This window comes from Anolis sagrei, chromosome 6 (assembly GCF_037176765.1).
Source record: "Anolis sagrei isolate rAnoSag1 chromosome 6, rAnoSag1.mat, whole genome shotgun sequence".
In the NCBI taxonomy this organism is placed as follows: Eukaryota; Metazoa; Chordata; class Lepidosauria; order Squamata; family Dactyloidae; genus Anolis; species Anolis sagrei.
In genome coordinates, this window is record NC_090026.1 from 123,913,953 (window position 1) to 123,932,537 (window position 18,585).

The 18,585-nt window shown below is 42.4% G+C and overlaps 1 protein-coding gene across 1 annotated transcript in view; it reads right to left on the reverse strand.

The window, feature by feature from the left end:
- Window positions 1-18,585, reverse strand: part of LOC132779148 (sodium channel protein type 5 subunit alpha-like) — a gene marked incomplete at its 5' end in the record, with an annotated part of 60,223 nt that overhangs the window by 40,127 nt on the left and 1,511 nt on the right. Inside the window, 8 exons of the mRNA XM_067470578.1 lie at window positions 2,567-2,714; window positions 5,933-5,985; window positions 6,395-6,615; window positions 7,812-7,903; window positions 10,797-10,925; window positions 11,352-11,441; window positions 13,354-13,472; window positions 14,658-14,887. Coding sequence (XP_067326679.1) covers window positions 2,567-2,714; window positions 5,933-5,985; window positions 6,395-6,615; window positions 7,812-7,903; window positions 10,797-10,925; window positions 11,352-11,441; window positions 13,354-13,472; window positions 14,658-14,887 — 1,082 coding nt within the window. The remainder of the gene's footprint in view (window positions 1-2,566; window positions 2,715-5,932; window positions 5,986-6,394; window positions 6,616-7,811; window positions 7,904-10,796; window positions 10,926-11,351; window positions 11,442-13,353; window positions 13,473-14,657; window positions 14,888-18,585) is intronic.

Below are 18,585 nucleotides of genomic sequence, written 5' to 3' on the forward strand. Positions count from 1 at the left end.
GTTTAATTCCCTCCTTGATTATACGCGCTTCGTTACAGTAGTGTCATCTAGATTGGAGGGGAAAACAATAGTAAAACTGACAATGGCCGGGCATGTGCTCAAGTGTCTGTAAAAGAGTTCCAGAGTGACTGCAGTTTGTGGGAGCAGTTAACTGAAAATACTGTGCAGGAAGAAGCTACTGGAAAGCACTGAAGTTGTGCAACTGATCTGCTGCTGAATTGTGAAATTAATCTCAACATAATTACTTTTTATATGGTGGCAGTTTCAGTTAATGTATTACAGCCAAAACATTATTTTGGCACAGGTGGCATTTGCAGTTAAATATAACAAATTTAGATTGAGGAAGATAGTGTTGTTCTATGTCGTCAATACGTTCCTGAATTATGGTGACCCCAAAGCAGGCATGGGCAAACTTGGGCCCTCCAGGTCTTTTGGACTTCAACTCCCACAATTCCTAACAGTCTCAGGCCCCTTCCTTTCCCTCCTCAACCACTTATAGTTAATAGGCCTCTAAAGTGTTTAGAGTGCTGTAAGAAGGAAGGGAGATTCCAAAGGGTTTAGAAGAACTCACGAAAGTGGTAACAGTGGAAGTCTGGAAAGCACACTACACAGATGACTAGGTGATGCTGTTAAAACCAACTTGTACTGGCTTGATTTACTTGAAAATAACATGACATGATTTGCTTATTTATGGAGCGACCGACTTCAGAAACTAAGTGACAAATATACCTTCTCTGAAAGCAATAGCATGAATAACTATCAATGGGAACATTAGGAGAAAGTGCTTCAATTTGGTTTTGCAAAGCTAAAATGGACAATTCACTTTAGCCATGATCCATGAAAAAATGAATTGGTGGCAGCAAAGGCAAAATATAATATACAATGGAGGCTTCCCACTGTCTGGCCTTGTGTGCGTGAGAGGGAGTGTGCTCTGATTCCCTCACGACCTTGCCTTGGGCCAGACCTTGTTGTTTGTCCTTTGTCCTCCATCTTGTGTGCGGCTGTGCCTGTTGCAAATTTCAGCCCCCCATCCTCCCATCTTTGTTGCAGTTGACCATAAATGACAGCTTGACTGAGCTCCAGGTCACCGCTCTTCCTTTCTTAAAATGTCTTAAAGCTGCTGGTGCCGGGAGAGAAGAAAGAGTGGGCACCTGCCTCTCCTCTAGAATAGAACAGCTTTAAGAAGCAGTCAACTCGGTATCCTCCTTTACAAACAGAAGGGAAATGATCCAGAAACTTAAGAGTGGGAACTCTGATGCTTTTTAAAAAAAATCCAGGTCTTAATGAAGAATATGGAAGCAAAGCCAGAGGGAAGTCCCTCTCCATAATGCACCGGGATTGTGGCGCAGCTGGCTGAGTGTCAGCTGCATTAAGATCACTCTGACCAGAAGGTCATGAGTTCGAAGCCAGCCCGGGTTGGAGTGGGTTTCCAACCAATTGTGTAGCCTGTTGTTGACCTTTGCAACCCAAAAGACAGTTGCATCTGTCAAGCAGGAAAATTGGGTACCGCTTTAAAGTGTGGGGAGGCTAAATTAACTAATTTATGAGGCCATAAAAAAGACTCCAGCAAAGCACTCCAGCAGAAAGAATGCGAGGAATACGGAAGTACTTCATCAGTGTCGCAGATGGACGATGAAAGCGACAGCTCCCCTGGTGGCCAGAAAAAGTTAAATAGCCTCTGTGTATGTCTGTATATGTTGTATGTTAAAATTGGCATTGAATGTTTGCTATATATGTGTACACTGTAATCCACTCTGAGTCCCCTGCAGGGTAAGAAGGGCGAAATATAAATGCTGTAAATAAATAAATAAATAAATAAATAAATAATAGAGGAGGGTGCTTTCTTAACCCCGTTGCTGACATCAGGCTGCCTTGAAGGGGAAAAAAGGAAAGGCTCACAGGAAGGGTGCTTTCTGTACCCTCTTTCTAACATCCAGGCACCCTTGAAGGGAAGAAAGGAAAGGCTCACAGGGGGAAATTTCCCATTGCTGCCAATGGGCTGAACAGAGCTGTTTTTTTTTTTTTCAGATGCTGGACAAAAGTGCCCATTTGAGAGTGCTACCATTTTTGAGAGGTCCTAGAAAACAGATATAGGGGGCTTCCAGATGAAGCAAGCAAAAAGGATAGCAATTCTCCCGAAATGCACAACCCTGGGGAGGCCCTGCTCTCAGCCCCGCCTCTGTCTCAAACACGCTTGGTGGGGATGAGGGACAGGGCCTTCTCGGTGGTCCCCCCCCCCCCCGCCTGTGGAATTCACTTCCCGGGGAAATTAGGTCATCGCCATCCTTCCTCACCTTTAGAAAGAAGGTAAAACATGGATGTGGGACCAGGCCTTTGGGTAGTTAGGCGGAAATGACAATGACAATGTTGACAATGGCTTGGAAATTGATTATGGATAAGTTGAGAAGGGCAGGGTAAAAGTGTTCAAAATAAATAAAATACAATCATGTAGATAGGAAATATGCCATAGAGAACATTGCATATAGAACATTTACATTGTCCAAGCTTTTAAAAACCACTGTGTGTGCATAGAGTCTATGCACTATTGACTTATGTTATGTCTTACCTGTTGATATAGAAGTTCCCAGCTGTCCTGCGTCATTAGTCGAAACAAAGAAAGGAAAGCCCATCCAAAGTGATCAAAACTTGTGTATCCATAGTTAGGATTGGGTCCGCATTTCACACAATAATAGTTGGTTTGACATTCAGACCCACTAATGATAGATATTATGTCATTAATAGGTTTCAAGGAAAAGGCAACTTACTTCATTATCACAACTTGCTATAAGCCTGAATGCTATTTTTAAAGTAGTGAAAAATTTCAAAGAATGAGGCTAATTGTAATACACATCTAAACAGAAAGAGTATCAATGTCCACAGCACTATCTACTGAGCAGTTGCTATTCCCTCTTAAAGTGTCGATACCTTGGAATTCTGGCAATCTCTGGCAATCACCCCATTCTGTCCTTCATCAAAACACACACACAGAGAGACTGATTTTAAGATGTGTCAACACCAGGGTTGTGAGCCATGTCTCTCCTCTTTCCAGAGTTAAGGGTGAATGGCCACAGTACACTCAAATGGTGGTCTTATTTTTATTGATCTGGATTATTTCAGATCAATTATTGATCTGCAGTATTTCAGCAGATTTCCATCTCTAGTTAATAATAACCTCTTACTGCCTATTACAGGGAAAACCAGCTGAAAGATTTTGGGATTTCTTTTCTAAAAAGTGATGTTTACTTAAATCAATGAATAGTATAAGAGACTTTCTGGTCACCTCAGTCCAGATAACTTTGCATTGAAAGTTGCCACAGTATCTTCCCTCCGCTGCTCCAAATTCTTGACTTCTAGCTTGTCAGCTAACCCTATTATAAGTCTGTTTCCAAGGTACCTGATAAATCCGACTCTGAAGTCATTCTTGGAAACCAGAACATCTGGCAAGAGAGTTTGTTCCTTAGTTCATGTATTTTATTTATTTACGACATTTATATGCCGCCCCTCTCACCCTGAAGGGGACTCAGAACGGCTTACAAGTCATAAGGACATAAAACACACTATATTATTAGCATAGTACTAATACATCAGCTCTAGCAGCCGCCTCCTCCTGAAAAAAATGTATAATATCACAAAGGACTACCACCTCACCCGCCTCATAGGAAACCTGCTACAAAACAGAGCTTTTTTGTTGAGTTCCAGGGCCAGAGAAGCAGATGGCGGAAACAGAAGAACGGCCTGCCTCAGGGGAGCGTGCTCGCTCCATCCATGTTCAACATCTACACAAATGACCAGCCACTGCCAGAAGGGACAGAGAGTTTCATCTATGCTGATGATCGTGTCATTACTGCTCAAGCAGGGAGCTTTGAGATGGTTGAACAGAAGCTCTCCGAAGCTCTAGGTGCTTTTACTGCCTATTACAGGGAAAACCAGCTGATCCCCAACCCATCTAAAACACAGACATGTGCCTTTCATCTCAAGAACAGAGAAGCATCCCGAGCTCTGAGGATCACCTGGGAAGGAACCCCACTGGAGCATTGCAGCGCACCCAAATACCTGGGAGTCCCTCTGGACCATGCTCTGACCTACAAGAAGCACTGCCTGAACATCAGCTAAAAGGTGGGTGCTAGAAACAATATAATACGAAAGCTGACTGGCACAACCTGGGGATCACAACCAGACACAGTGAAAACATCTACCCTTGCGCTATGCTACTCTGCTGCTGAGTATGCATGCCCAGTGTGGAACACATCTCACCACGCTAAAACAGTGGATGTGGCTCTTAATGAGACATGTCGCACTATCACGGGGTGTCTGCGCCCTACACCACCGGAGAAATTACACTGCTTAGCCGGTATTGCACCACCTGACATCCGCCGGCAAGTAGCAGCCAATAGTGAAAGGACCAAGGCAGAGACATCTCCAGCTCATCCCGTTTGGGTATCAGCCAGCATGTCAACGACTTAAATCAAGACATAGTTTTCTAAGATCTACAGCGACACTCACTGGAACACCCCAGCAAGCGAGAGTCCAAAAGTGGCAGGCCCAAACCCAGCACCTCAATCCGTGGGTGATACCAGATGAGAGACTCCCCCCTGGGCACACAGAAGACTGGGCGACTTGGAAGGCGCTGAACAGACTGCGCTCTGGCACCACGAGATACAGAGCCAACCTCAAGAAATGGAGCCACAAAGTGGAATCCACGACATGCGAGTGTGGAGAAGAGCAAACCACAGACCACCTGCTGCAATGCAACCTGAGCCCTGCCACATGCACAATGGAGGACCTCCTTGCGGCAATACCAGAAGCACTCCAAGTGGCCAGATACTGGTCAAAGGACATTTAATCAACTACCAAGCTTGCAAATTTTGTATTCTGACTGTTTGCTTGCTTTGTTCTGTTAGAAATGTAACATTTCTAACAGAACAGAACAGGACTGGTTGCCCTGACACGACAAATAAATAAATAAATAAATAACCTTCTTAGGCATTCTTAGGCCATTCGTAATGGAACTGGAAGAAGCTCCAATTTGAGAGCAGTTAAAAAATGGACCAAGGGCAGGATCTTCTCTGGGGAAATAAGATTTATTTATTTATTGTGTCACACAACCATACCATTGTGTTAGAATGTTAGAATTGTAACACAACCATACTATTGTGTTACAATTCTAACAGAACAAAAACAAATACACAGATTAAAAAGAAAAAGAAAAAAAACACACAGATTTTGCAAACTTTGACCAGTATCTGGCCACTTGGAGTGCCTCTGGTGTTGCAGCAAGAAGGTCCTCCATTGTGCTTATGGCAGGGCTCAGGTTGCATTGCAGCAGGTGGTCAGTCGTTTGCTCTTCTCTGCACTCGCATGCCGAGGATTCCACCCTGTAGCCCCATTTCTTAAGATTGGCTCTGTATCTCGTGGTGCCAGAGCGCAGTCTGTTCAGCGCCTTCCAAGTCGCCCAGTCTTCTGTGTGCCCAGGGGGGAGTCTCTCATCTGGTTATCACCCATGGATTGAGGTGCTGGGTTTGGGCCTGCCCCTTTTGGACTCTCACTTCCTGGGGTGTTCCAGCGAGTGTCGCTGTAGATCTTAGAAAACTATGTCTTGATTTAAGTCGTTGACATGCTGGCTGATACCCAAACAGGGGATGAGCTGGAGATTTCTCTGCCTTGGTCCTTTCACTATTGGCTGCTACTTCCCGGCAGATGTCAGGTGGTGCAATACCGGCTAAGCAGAAATAAGATGAGCTCCATCTTTAAGATTAAATACAGGGAAATGGCACATTCTGATCCTGCTCCTCAATCAACACAGGTCAGCCATAGAGCGACTGGTTTTCACTGGTATCAGCACAAAGAGGAAACACTACTCTATGATACGGTCCTGATTTATTAACAAGCCCCACCCCACAATTGGTCTAAACTTTTAAAGGATATTAATTACTTTGGATCTGAGGTGTATCCACATAACAATGGATCAGAAGAACCATTCATTTCCTGGTAGATTAAGGAATTTTCTGGAAACAAAAGTAATAAAAGTTATTAAAACATTTCTCCATGTTGAGAAACAATGACTATAGTTATCACTTATTTATAAATTGGTGAGGAGGGCTCTCAGATTAGTCATAGGGCTGCCACAATGATGATTAGGCATAAGCACTCTACTGAAGCATTCTGATGTATTGAACTTCTAGGATTTTTAACAGGTGAACAACCAAGCAGCATAATTATGTTGTATGCTATTTCACTAAAATTCCTGTGTCCTGTGGAGAGAACATAGATTTCTTATCATATAGGCGCATAGTTTATATCTTGACTTTACATTTCACTGAAAGTATCAAAAGTCTTAACATTATTTGCAAAAAAAAATATTTGGGGGACCAAATTTTGAGAGTCACTGGTTTACAATACATTTAAAATATCTATGCACATAGAGAAAGATATATAATTTACCTGAACATGAGCTGTTGTTAATGAAATCTTGATGGACACATTTATATTTTAAGTTGCCCATGAAAAGCTGGAGGCCAACAAGGGCAAAGACGGCCAAGAAAAAAACCGTTAACAGCATTACATTTGCGAGCTTCTTCACTGATTGAAGAAGTGAGGCTATAATGACTTTCAATCCTATGAAGAAGAAGAAAGAAAAAATATTATATAGAAACCAATATTATATGGAAACCGGAAGAATGGAGTTTAGAGCCATATTGATTATATTTCTCATCTGTTAGCTTAAGATGCTGTGTCACATGTGTCACACCCAAAACCACTGTTTGTGAAAAATTGTGTGGTCAAAATAGGTCCTTGCCTGGAGCAATGTTCACAGATCTGCAGCACCAGTGTCCTAAGTCTGCTCCACAAGGAACTCATGGAAGAGAGGCACTGTTAGAGCATCCCACGTTATGTGTAGGACGGAGCAAAGAAATATCCAGACATAGGCAAACTTCCTCCCTCCTGGTGTTTTGGACTCCCAGAAATCCCAGCCAGCATACCAGCTGTTAGGAATTGTGGAAGCCCAAAACATCCAGAGGGCCAAAGTTTGCCCATGTCTGAGTTATCCGTGAACATGATCCCAATAATAATAATAATCATCATCATCATCATCATCATCTTTATTTGTACCCCGCTCCATCTCCCCGATGGGGACTCGGTGCGGCTTACATGAGGCCAAGCCCAAAGCACTGATCCTCAGCTTGTTCTTCCTCCTCCAGGTTGCCACAGCAGCCAGGCACTGGTCCAGTATCCTCGGGGCTTCCTTGGAGTCAGATGGAAAAGAGTAGTGGAGTTGGGTGTCATCTGCGTAGAGATGGCACCGCACTCCAAAACTCCGGATGACCTCTCCCAGCGGTTTCATGTAGATGTTAAATAGCATGGGGGACAGAATAGAACCTTGCGGGACCCCACAGGTCAATGGCCAGAGGTCCAAGCAGGTGTCCCCCAGCTTCACCATCTGGGAACGGCCCTCCAGGAAGGACTGGAGCCACAGTAAAACCATGCCCCCGAGTCCCATCCCAGAGAGCCTCCCCAGAAGGATACCATGGTCGATAGTATCGAAAGCCACTGAGATTTCCAAGAGAACCAGCAGGGTCACACTCACCCTGTCAAGCTTGGGAGGTCATCCACCAAGGCTACCAAAGCCGTCTCGGTACTGTGCCCAGGCCTAAAACCAGACTGCGAGCGATCCAGAAAATCGGTGTCATCAAGGAATCCCTGAAGCTGCGAGGCAACCACCCGCTCCAGAACCTTGCCCAAAAATGGGAGGTTGGAGATTGGTCTGTAGTTGTTGTATACATACATAAACACACACACACACGTGTTCTCACCTGGGATTACAGAAATTGCTTTTAATGTTCTCAGTACTCTGAAAATTCGGAGAGCAGCAATGCTACCAAACTCTTGACGAAAGTATAAATATCTGAAAATTACAAACAGTTTTAAAACAAAATTTAGCAACGATAATTTTGAGTTCACTGAAAAGTACAGTTAGCATTTACCACATAGAGATAGGTTCCTGCCTATTGCAAGACATTATACCGTTAACTTGTCTTCTACATTGGTTGCTAAACTGTGTGGTAAATGGACCGCAACTAAAGGGTAGACTACACATTTGCATTTCATACATTCCAGATTAAGTCTCAAGCAGCTTCCCTTCAAACGGCATCAGAGGCAGTGTGGCCTAGAAGGACTCTGTGGGGCTGCTATCAGACTGGACAACATGGGTTCTGATGCTTAAATAAGAAAACTTCATATACAGAAATTCTTTGGTGGTGGATGCATAGGCTTCCAGCTTGAATCCTCAGCATGTCAATATGGGATGGGAAAAAGAACTTCTGTTTGAATCTCTGGAAGAACATCGCCAGTAAATGTAGCTAATAGTGAGCCAGATGACCCAATGGTATAAAGTAACTTCCTACATGGTTCCTATTTCATAGAGTCCTTTGTGCCTCCATTTATCACAGTTGCAACTTCCAAACTCAACCCCTGCTTCAACAATCACTAAAGTAAATGTAGGTTAAGAATGAAAGAAGGTTGAGCCGAATTCATTCTATTCTGCCATTTGCATTTATTCTGCCAGATGGGAATTTGGAAACACATACAAGCTATTTGTGACTTCAATAAATGATCCTAAGGTGAACCTATCGTGAGTTTTTGGAGCAAGATTTATTCAGAGGGTTCTTTGCTTCTCTATGAGATTGAAGTGGCCTGCCCATGATCATCCAGAGGGTTGATTGTGGCGCAGTTGGCTGAGTGTCAGCTGCATTAAGATCACTGTGACCAAAAGGTCATGAGTTCGAAGCCAGCCTGGGTTAGAATGGGTTTCCAACCAATTGTGTGTAGCCTGTTGTCGACCTTTGCAACCCGAAAGACAGTTGCATCTGTCAAGTAGGAAAACAAGGTACCACCTTAAAAGTGTGAGGAGGCTAAATTAACTGATTTATGAGGCCATAAAGAAGACTCCAGCAAAGCATTCCAGCGGGGAAGCATGCGGGAATGCGGAAGTGCTTCATCAGCATCGCAGATGGACGATGAAAGCGACAGCTCCCCTGGCAGCCAGAAAAAGTTAAATAGCCTCTGTGTATGTCTGTATATGTTGTATGTTAAAATTGGCATTGAATGTTTGCCATATATGTGTACACTGTAATCCGCCCTGAGTCCCCTGTGGGGTGAGAAGGGCGAAATATAAAAGCTGTAAATAAATAAATAAATAAATTCTTTGCCTGAGTGGGGGTCTCTAGGGCCATAGTCCAATATTCAACCACTACACCATGCAAGTTCTCTCTTCAAAATATGAAGAAGCCTTGATATAAAACTCTTTGAAGACACAAAGCAGAGGAGAACTACAGTGGGTCACATCTTCTAGTTCTAAAAGAAAGATTACACAGCATGTTTCTTAAATCACAGAGAAGCAGCTTCTAGAAAGTCAGGATCTGTATCAGGAGTAGGCATCATGCAGTCCTCAAAACACTGTTGGGCTGCAAGTCTCAACAGCTCAATCTAGGACAGTGGTTCCTAACCTGCGGTCCGTGGACCACCAGCGGTCTGCAAAACAAAAATATGGTCTGCGACCTCACCATTACTACACCATTGCCTCAAAACCACGCGGTTACGAGAGCGACTGGTCTCGCGAAACCCTCTTATAGTGCTGAGGCAACGGGGATGTTGGGAGGGGAGAGGCTGACTACTCACAAAAAAATTACTACTGGCACATCAGCTCTAGATGATCAAATATGGTTTTCTGTGGGCAAGCAGATGGTGACTACTGGATGGCATAGGTTCTGTATCAGAAACTAGAGCTGATGTGGTCTATCCAATGCAATTTTCTGAATCAACACCCCAAATAACCAAACCAAATGATTTGTAACCCTTTTGGTACTAATGTTGGAGACTGGTCCCTTGTCAAAGTGAGCCCTGGCCAAGTGGTTCCTGGTCTAAATTGTTGGAGCATGCAAGCAATCAGTTAATGTGTGTGTGTCAACTGTAAAATAAGATGCATGAAGCTGATTGGTCAGGCAATACCCAGGGTGATGGCTCAGCCTGGGACTTTTGGATACTGTTACATTTTTGTTCAGGCTTGAGCTATGCAGCTGCAGACAGAAGAAGAGAGAAGCAGAGAGAGAGACAGAAAGGACCATTTTAAATCTCTCAGAAAAGTACATTATGTAGGTTGGTGCAACTAATCATATTCTACATATGTTGTTATGAACTAAGACGAGTAAATTCTTTGTATTGTCGAAGGCTTTCATGGCTGGAATCACTGGGTTGTTGTAGGTTTTTTCGGGCTATATGGCCATGTTCTAGAGGCATTCTAGAACGAGTAAATTACTTGTTCTTTGTATTGTCAAAGGCTTTCATGGCCGGAATCACTAGGTTGTTGTAGTTTTTTTCAGGCTATATGGCCATGTTCTAGAGGCATTCTCTCCTGACGTTTCACCTGCATCTATGGCAAGCATCCTCAGAGGTATGGCAAGCATCCTCTGAGGATGCTTGTCATAGATGCAGGCGAAACGTCAGGAGAGAATGTCTCTAGAACATGGCCATATAGCCACAAAAAGCCTACAACAGCCCTACTTGTTCTTTATTGTTCATCTGCGTGGCATATTTTCTTTCTCTGGCAAGGAGGTGTGTGAGCTGATCAAATGTGATCTATACATGGTTTATTTTACATTATGTCACAAAAGTGGCCCCTGGTCAAATGTTCCCTGATCAAAAAAAGTGTGGGAACCACTGATCTAGGAGAAAGATTCTAGCTTAGCTTTCAACCACTGGAAATTTTGACCTGCGACATAGGAGATCAGAAGTGAACTTACGTCATAATTAATACAAAGAAATCCAGGACATTCCAGGGATCCCGGAGATAGGTAAACTCATTCAAAACAAATCCTCTTGCCATCACCTTTACTAGTAATTCAATTGTGTAAATGACTGTGAAAGAAATCCTAGAAAACAAAGCAGCCATGAAAGCAAAATCATTGGAAGTGTAGAGGACTCATCTTGCTTCATTCTTTCTGCCCCTTCCCAAAGGAAACCCGGGAACAAGACAGGTGGAGATGTATTTCATTGTATCATTGAATCTAAGCTTATATCAAACTCTGAGCCCATTACTAAATCATGCTTGTACAATGCACACGTGTCTTTTTTAATTAAGAAAATTGAAATAAAGGAGATATGGTCACAGCTCCCTAACATCGTATCTTTACCCATTTCCAGATATACAAAAACTACTGTACTAATAAACCTCATGGCTCCCACATCACATTGCCTTACAGTCTTTTAATTCTCTTTGTCTCGTCTTACTTATTCAGTCCATTAGAATAGTTACTCCTTTTTGAGGAAAGTGCATTACAGTGCGTAGTGATACTTACTCAGTTATGTAATAGTATGATGGAGGATCTTTCAAAGTCATAAACCCACAGTAGCTGAGAACAACACATGTTATGAATGTAATGAAGAAAGTAAACAATGAGTTATGGAAATAGCAGTCCTCTCAGATGGAGAAAGAATGACTGATATCTTCACAATATTTACTGGAATAACATGGTATATCCTTCTAATTTTATTAGTTTTTATTTGTCCTGCATAATTGTTGCTATGAAAGGCAGGTTTGAGTCAGAACCAGCTCTGGTATAAGCAGTTTTACAAATGCCAAAGCATCCCCCAACTTCTGTTATCATGGGACAAAGCTGGGACACCCGTTTTTACCTTGCATTAGGGCCCCAAAGTACCCGAGTGTCATGTGGCCTCTGACCTGATTTGGGGTTTTGGGACCAGTATAGCCAGACCCAAAGTCTTTACTTAGGTTTTTGCTGGAATATACCTCATCATCTACTGATTCTCCCTTGCTATGGTAATACTTGGGAGGTGGTATTAGCATCTCTATCTTGAGTGACCACTTACACATGCTCCTGCCTCCACTAACAACTATAGTTCCCACCACTCAGGAGACACCAATGACCCTCCCTCCAATGACATTGCAAGTTATAGCGAGTGCCGTGAACACGTAGCCCAACCCTTGCCAATGTCCTCCCCAAACACCATACTGTTCACCACCCAAGGAATGCTTTCATCTGGGGACAATTTCATCCTAGATTTTACCTGTTTCCTCTACCACAGAGATATCCCAGTGTTTCTTAGTCTCTCAATTGGTGTGGAATTTGCATGATCCCATCCACCGCCTCTTCCTCAACCTTTTCCTACTCTTTTCAACTCTTTTTCCTGCTGGAGTCTACTGCATACCATGCCACTGTGGACAAGTCTACATAGGGACCACCTAACGCAGCAGCATTGCCCAAACACGAATCAAGAAACATGAAAGGCACTGCAGAGTACTTCAGCCAGAGAAGTCAGCCATAGCAGAGCACCTGATGAACCAACCTGGACACAGCATTTTATTTGAGAATACAGAAATGCTGGACCACACCAACAACCACCATGTCAAGCTACACAGAGAAGCCATTGAAATCCACAAGCATGTGGACAATTTCAACAGAAAGGAGGAAACCATGAAAATGAACAAAATCTGGCTACCAGTATTTTAAAAAGGTCTAAAATTATAACAGTAAAACAACACTCAAACAAAAGGCAACTCCAGAGAGGAAACAATCAGGGACAGCTAATCACCTATCAACAAAGGATTCCCCCAGGCACTAACAAGTCACACCAAAAAAACTGTCAGGCCATTAAATGCTAATCAAGGTGGCCAATTGAAGCATTCACACCTAGCTCCAACAGACAAGAGTTCTTTCTCCCACCCTGGACATTCCACAGATATATAAACCCAATTTTCCTAGTTTCCAACAGACCTCGCAGCTTCTGAAGATGCCTGCCATAAATGCAGGTGAAACATCAGGAGAGAATGCTTCTACAACATGGCCATAGAGCCCGAAAAAACTACAACAACCCAATACTGGAGGGGTTTGTGGAGAACTGACCTTTATTTCTGGAAATTGTAGTTAACTGACATTCAGAGACACTGTGACTACCAGCGATGATGGATCTGGACCAAACTTGGCACACAGAACCCCCATGGCCAACTGAACCTACTGGAGGGATTTGAGGGGGCTGACCCACCATGGTGGGAGCTGTAGTTTATCCTGCAACCAGAGATCACATTGAACCCCACCAATGATGCATCTACAGCAAACTTGCCCAACACGACAAACTTTAACTACTGATGGAGATTCAAGGGGTTAACTTAGCATGATGTGAGTTGTAGTTCACCCACGAACTTATGCATTTTGTACAATAAAAATGACTTTTTCAAATAACCCAGGCAATGCCGAAGACCCAAGCTAGTATTATTATAAATAACAATTTCCTATTAAGTAGTAAGAGAATTAGAAGGAGGGCTATCAATGTAAAGGATATGTGTGTATCAAAATTTTGATTGCTAATCTTCTCAATGGATGAAAAGGACTAAGTAAAAAAAATGCTTTTGTGGCAGTAAACCGATAGATTCTTCTCCGGGCTGATATCACCATGAAGGTCTGCAAAATAAATGTGCATGCTTGTTACATTATTTAGAAAATTCTTTAATAAGATAAAACTATGCCATGTGCAACTTCTGTCTATAGCAGAGCTTTCCAGACTTTCCATGTTGGTGACACACTTTTTGGACAGGAATCCTTTCGTGACACGGTAATTCTGTTTTAATGGCAACTGGAGGCTAAACCAACCCCTTATAAAAGTTTCAAACTATACAATATATACATTAAATAATGTATAATATACATTCGTTTCATATAATACAGTGTTTCTCAACCTTCCTAATGCTACGATACCTTAATACAGTTGCTTATGTTGTGGTGGCCCCAACCATAACACTGTTTTCATTGCTACTTCATAACTAGTTTTGATACTGATGTGAATCGTAATGCAAATATTTGATATGCAGGATCTATTTTCATTCACTGGACTAAATTTGGCACATATAGCCAATACGCCCAAATTTGAATACTGGTGGGGTTGGGGGGAGGTTGATTTTGTCATTTGAGAGATGTAGTTACTGGGATTTATAGTTCACCTACAATCAAAGAGCATTCTGAATTCCACCAACTATGGAATTGAACCAAACATGGCACACAGGACTCTCATGACTGACAGAAAACACGGGAAGAGTTTGATGGGCATTGACCTTGAGTTTTGAAGTTGTAGCTCACCTACATCCAGAGAGCACTGTGGACTCAAGCAATGATGGATCTGGATCAAACTTGAAACGAATACTCAATATGCCCAAATGTGAACACTGGTGGAGTTTGGAGAAAATAGCCCTTGACATTTGGGAGTTGTAGTTGCTGGGATTTATAGTTCATCTATAATCAAAGAGCATTCTGAACCCCACCAATAAGAGAATTGGGCCAAACTTGCCACACAGAACTCCCATGACCAAAAGAAAATACTGTGTTACTGACACCCCCTCATGACCCCCTCAGGGGTCCCCACCCCCAGGTTGAGAAACACGGATATAATGTATAATACATATGTTTCATTTACTGTATAAATGAGGACATGTTTTGTTAGCTGATGTAAATGAAACCACTGGTATTGGACTTGGAGATATGAGAGCCATACTGTATTCAGGCTCCCCTGGTAAGAATATATAGCATCTTCATTTTTTCCTTATAGAACTAATAGGAAAACTTATATATATATTTTCAAAAAGACAGTATAACCTCATGATCTTTGTAATAGGGATCGACATCCTCCAGTGGTTCTGCGATGAGCCAGGGAGGGGGTTTCCCATAAAGATGTGGCAGCTTTTTAAAAACTTTCAGATCAAGCTGCGGTTGGATATTTTCTTCTTGCTCTTCGCTCTTGCCCTCCTCTAAGGCTTTGGCTTGCTTGGCTTTCTTCTCAGCAATTCTCTTTCTAATTTCATCCAAGGACTCAGGAGTGAAACGGAGGAAATTGTTAGCCGTTGAAAATGAAAAATTTGGCATTTTTTTGCACTGCTACTGTTGAGAAAAACAATGAATAATTTATTACAAACCACAGAAAGGTAACATCATTTAAATCATTTGGAGAAACTCCCCATGTCATATTACAGTAGAGTCTTATTTGTTCAACATAAATGGGCCGGCAGAACATTGGATAAACGAAAATGTTGGATAATAAGGAGTGATTAAGGAAAAGCCTATTAAATGTCAAATTACATTATGATTTTACAAATTAAGCACCAAAAACATCATGTTTTACAACAAATTGACAGAAAAAGCAGTTCAATACGTGGCAATGGTATGTAGTAATTATTGTATTCATGAATTTAGCACCAAAATATCGCAATGTATTGAAACAGCTGTGGATCTGGGCAGCAGGCAGACTGTGTTGGATAATACAGAATGTAGGATGAGCAGAGGTTGGATAAGTGAGACTCTACTGTACCAATAACATTACTGCTGCACTCCAGGCCTGGGAACTCCCATGACCACAGCACCACACAAGAGTCCAGAATATAAGCAAACAGTTTATTGTAGAAACACATTAAAAGAACAGACAAAAAAAATCAGAAATAAAGAAAGCTGATTTATAATTCAAAAAGGTTTTGTTGTGGCTGAGATGTTCTCTGATGATGAGGATGATGGGATTCAGAACCCTGGCTCTTTTTCTGTGCCTCAGATCTCTGGGCCTGCTTCTAGGTCTTTTTTTGAGGCTCCCACAGACAGTGCAGAGTCAACACAGCGGTTCTCAGAAGAAAATAATTTTAACAAAGGAGATAACAAACAGGTGGGGGGGGGGGCATTTGCCTCCTTCCCACGCTGATACTGAAAGTGCAGAAAGCCTTGATAGTGATCTGACCCGGCAAGCTCGTCTTGATTTGCGGGTCAGGCGGAGTTCTCGCCTGTCCGGCAGACAAGAAGCCAGCTCGGGGAAAGGTTATCGCAATGCTTTCATGTTGGTGAGAGCATAATGTTTTCATGTTAGAAAGGTATTTAGGCTTCTTGCAAATGAAAAGAAAGTGTCAGTTCAACGTAGCTTATTAGCCTGAAAGCTTCATGGAATAACCTTAGTTGGAAAAGCAGCACGCTTGGGATTTCTTGCATTGTGATTCTTGGGGCAATTGTTTCATTGCTTGTACCTTGGACTCTGTTTTGAACTTTGCCTATAGGATTGTGCCTCTTGTTTTTACCTGAAGATCTTTGGAACTATTTTCTGCATTTAACCTAAATCTTTGGAACTTTGCAATGCTTATTCTTTATTTTGGCTTGGATTTTTTCCTCAATAAACTATAAAACTACAGCTCTTGTGTGGTGGTGTTTGGAAGCAAGGTGAAGCTTACTCTGAGTTGCAACAGGTTTAGCAATATATGATAATCCAAACAGTAATCCAAATGTCTCATGCAGATTCCAAGGTAACACAGTCCAGGAATAGCCAAAAGGTCACAAGTACAGCATAAGTAAAGAAGCAAGTAAAACTTGAGCAGGAATACAAAGGCAAGAACATACAAAACTTTAAGGAAACTGAAATCCAAAACCAAAGCTTCACTTGAAGGAAGAACTAGAGAACTCAGGCCTAGCTTCTCACTTGAAACGCTACATTGTCTGAAGTAACTCTTAGATAAACAACTTGCTAATTAATAGGCACCCATGAAGTCATACCATAGCAAGCACTGGAGGACCTAAGGAGACCCATAGCAAGGCAAAAGGGTATTTTTGGCAAATGGGCAAGTGAAAACTTGGATATCACATCCATGGATAAGGAGGTCTTACCATATCCAAAAGCATTGTGAGGCAGATTCATACGCTTTAGCAAAATGCAGACAGTAAACATATAAAATAATTAAGAATGGAAAATTTTGCAAGAAATTATTGTTTTAATGATTTCAAGCTATCTACAGACCCACCAAGAAAATCCAACAAATGCTACGTTCAGCAAAGGACAAGAGGATCCTCTCATTTCTACAGGAGTCTACCGTATACGATGCAGCTGTGGACAAGTCTACATAGGGACCACCAAACGCAGCAGCATTGCCCAAACACGAATCAAGGAACATGGAAGGCACTGCAGACTACTTCAACCAGAGAAATCAGCCATAGCAGAGCACCTGATGAACCAACCTGGACACAGCATTTTATTTGAGAACACAGAAATGCTGGGCCACTCTCACAACCACCATGTCAGACTACACAGAGAAGCCATTGAAATCCACAAGCATGTGGACAATTTCAACTGAAAGGAGGAAACCATGAAAATGAACAAAATCTGGCTACCAGTATTAAAAAACTCTAAAACTCCAACAGCACAACAACAGAGAGGAAGCAGGCAGGGACATCTAATTACCTCTCAACAAAAGTTTGCCCCAGGCACAGTCAGGCCATTGTATGCTAATCAAGGTGGTCAGTTGAAACATTCACACCTAGCTTCAGCAGACAAGAGTCCTTTGTCTCACCCTGGTCATTCCACAGATATATAAGCCCTTTTGCCTAGTTCCAACAGACCTCACTACCTCTGAGGATGCTTGCCATAGATGCAGGCGAAACGTCAGGAGAGTATGCCTCTAGACCATGGCCATATAGCCCGAAAAAACCTACAACAACCCAGTTTTAATGATTGCTTATGTACTGTGTAATTTTGATTTGTGCTTGATCGTGGTTTTATTATTGTGATTGTTATGGATTGGCATCGCATCAGTGTCTAATGTATGGCATTGAATTTTTGCCTGTTATATGTAAACCACTTTGAGTCCCCCTAGGAGTGAGAAAAACGATATAGAAATACTGTAAATAATAAATAAAGACGGCAAAGTGATCAATTGGTGACTGCACTGATAGAAGTGATTTGGCTTTATTTATTTACTTATTTATTTACCGTATTTTTATCCTATCCTATCTGACCTCAAGGAGGGACTCAGTGCGGCTTAAAGCTTGGCACAATTTGATGCATGTCAAAACATTTTAAAAAACAGATTATAAATACGTTAAACATTAAATCATTAAACATAAACAATCACATATACATGCAGGTAAAACAGGTTTCAAACAGCAATTAAAACAATCACATAGAATCATAGAGTTGGAAGAGACCTCATGGGCCATCCAGTCCAACCCCCTGCCAAGAAGCAGGAAAATTGCATTCAAAGCACCCCCAACAGATGGACATCCAGCCTCTGTTTAAAAGCTTCCAAAGAAGGAGCCTCTACCACACTCAGGGGCAGAGAGTTCCACTGCTGAGCAGCTCTCACAGTCAGGAAGACTTAAATCAAGAAATAGTTTTCTAAGATCTACAGAGACACTCGCTGGAACACCTCAGCAAGTGAGAGTCCAAAAGTGGCAGGCTCAAACCCAGAACCTCAACCAATGGCTGATACCAAATGAGAGACTCCAACCTGGGCACACAGAAGACTGGGCGACTTGGAAGGCGCTGAACAGACCGCGCTCTGGCACCACGAGATGCAGAGCCAACCTCAAGAAATGGGGCCACAAAGTGGAATCCATGACATGCGAGTGTGGAGAAGAGCAAACCACTGACCACCTGCTGCAATGCACCCTGAGCCCTGCCACATGCACAATGGAGGACCTTCTTGCGGCAACACCAGAAGCACTCCAAGTGGCCAGATACTGGTCAAAGGACATTTAATCAACTACCAAGCTTGCAAACTTTGTG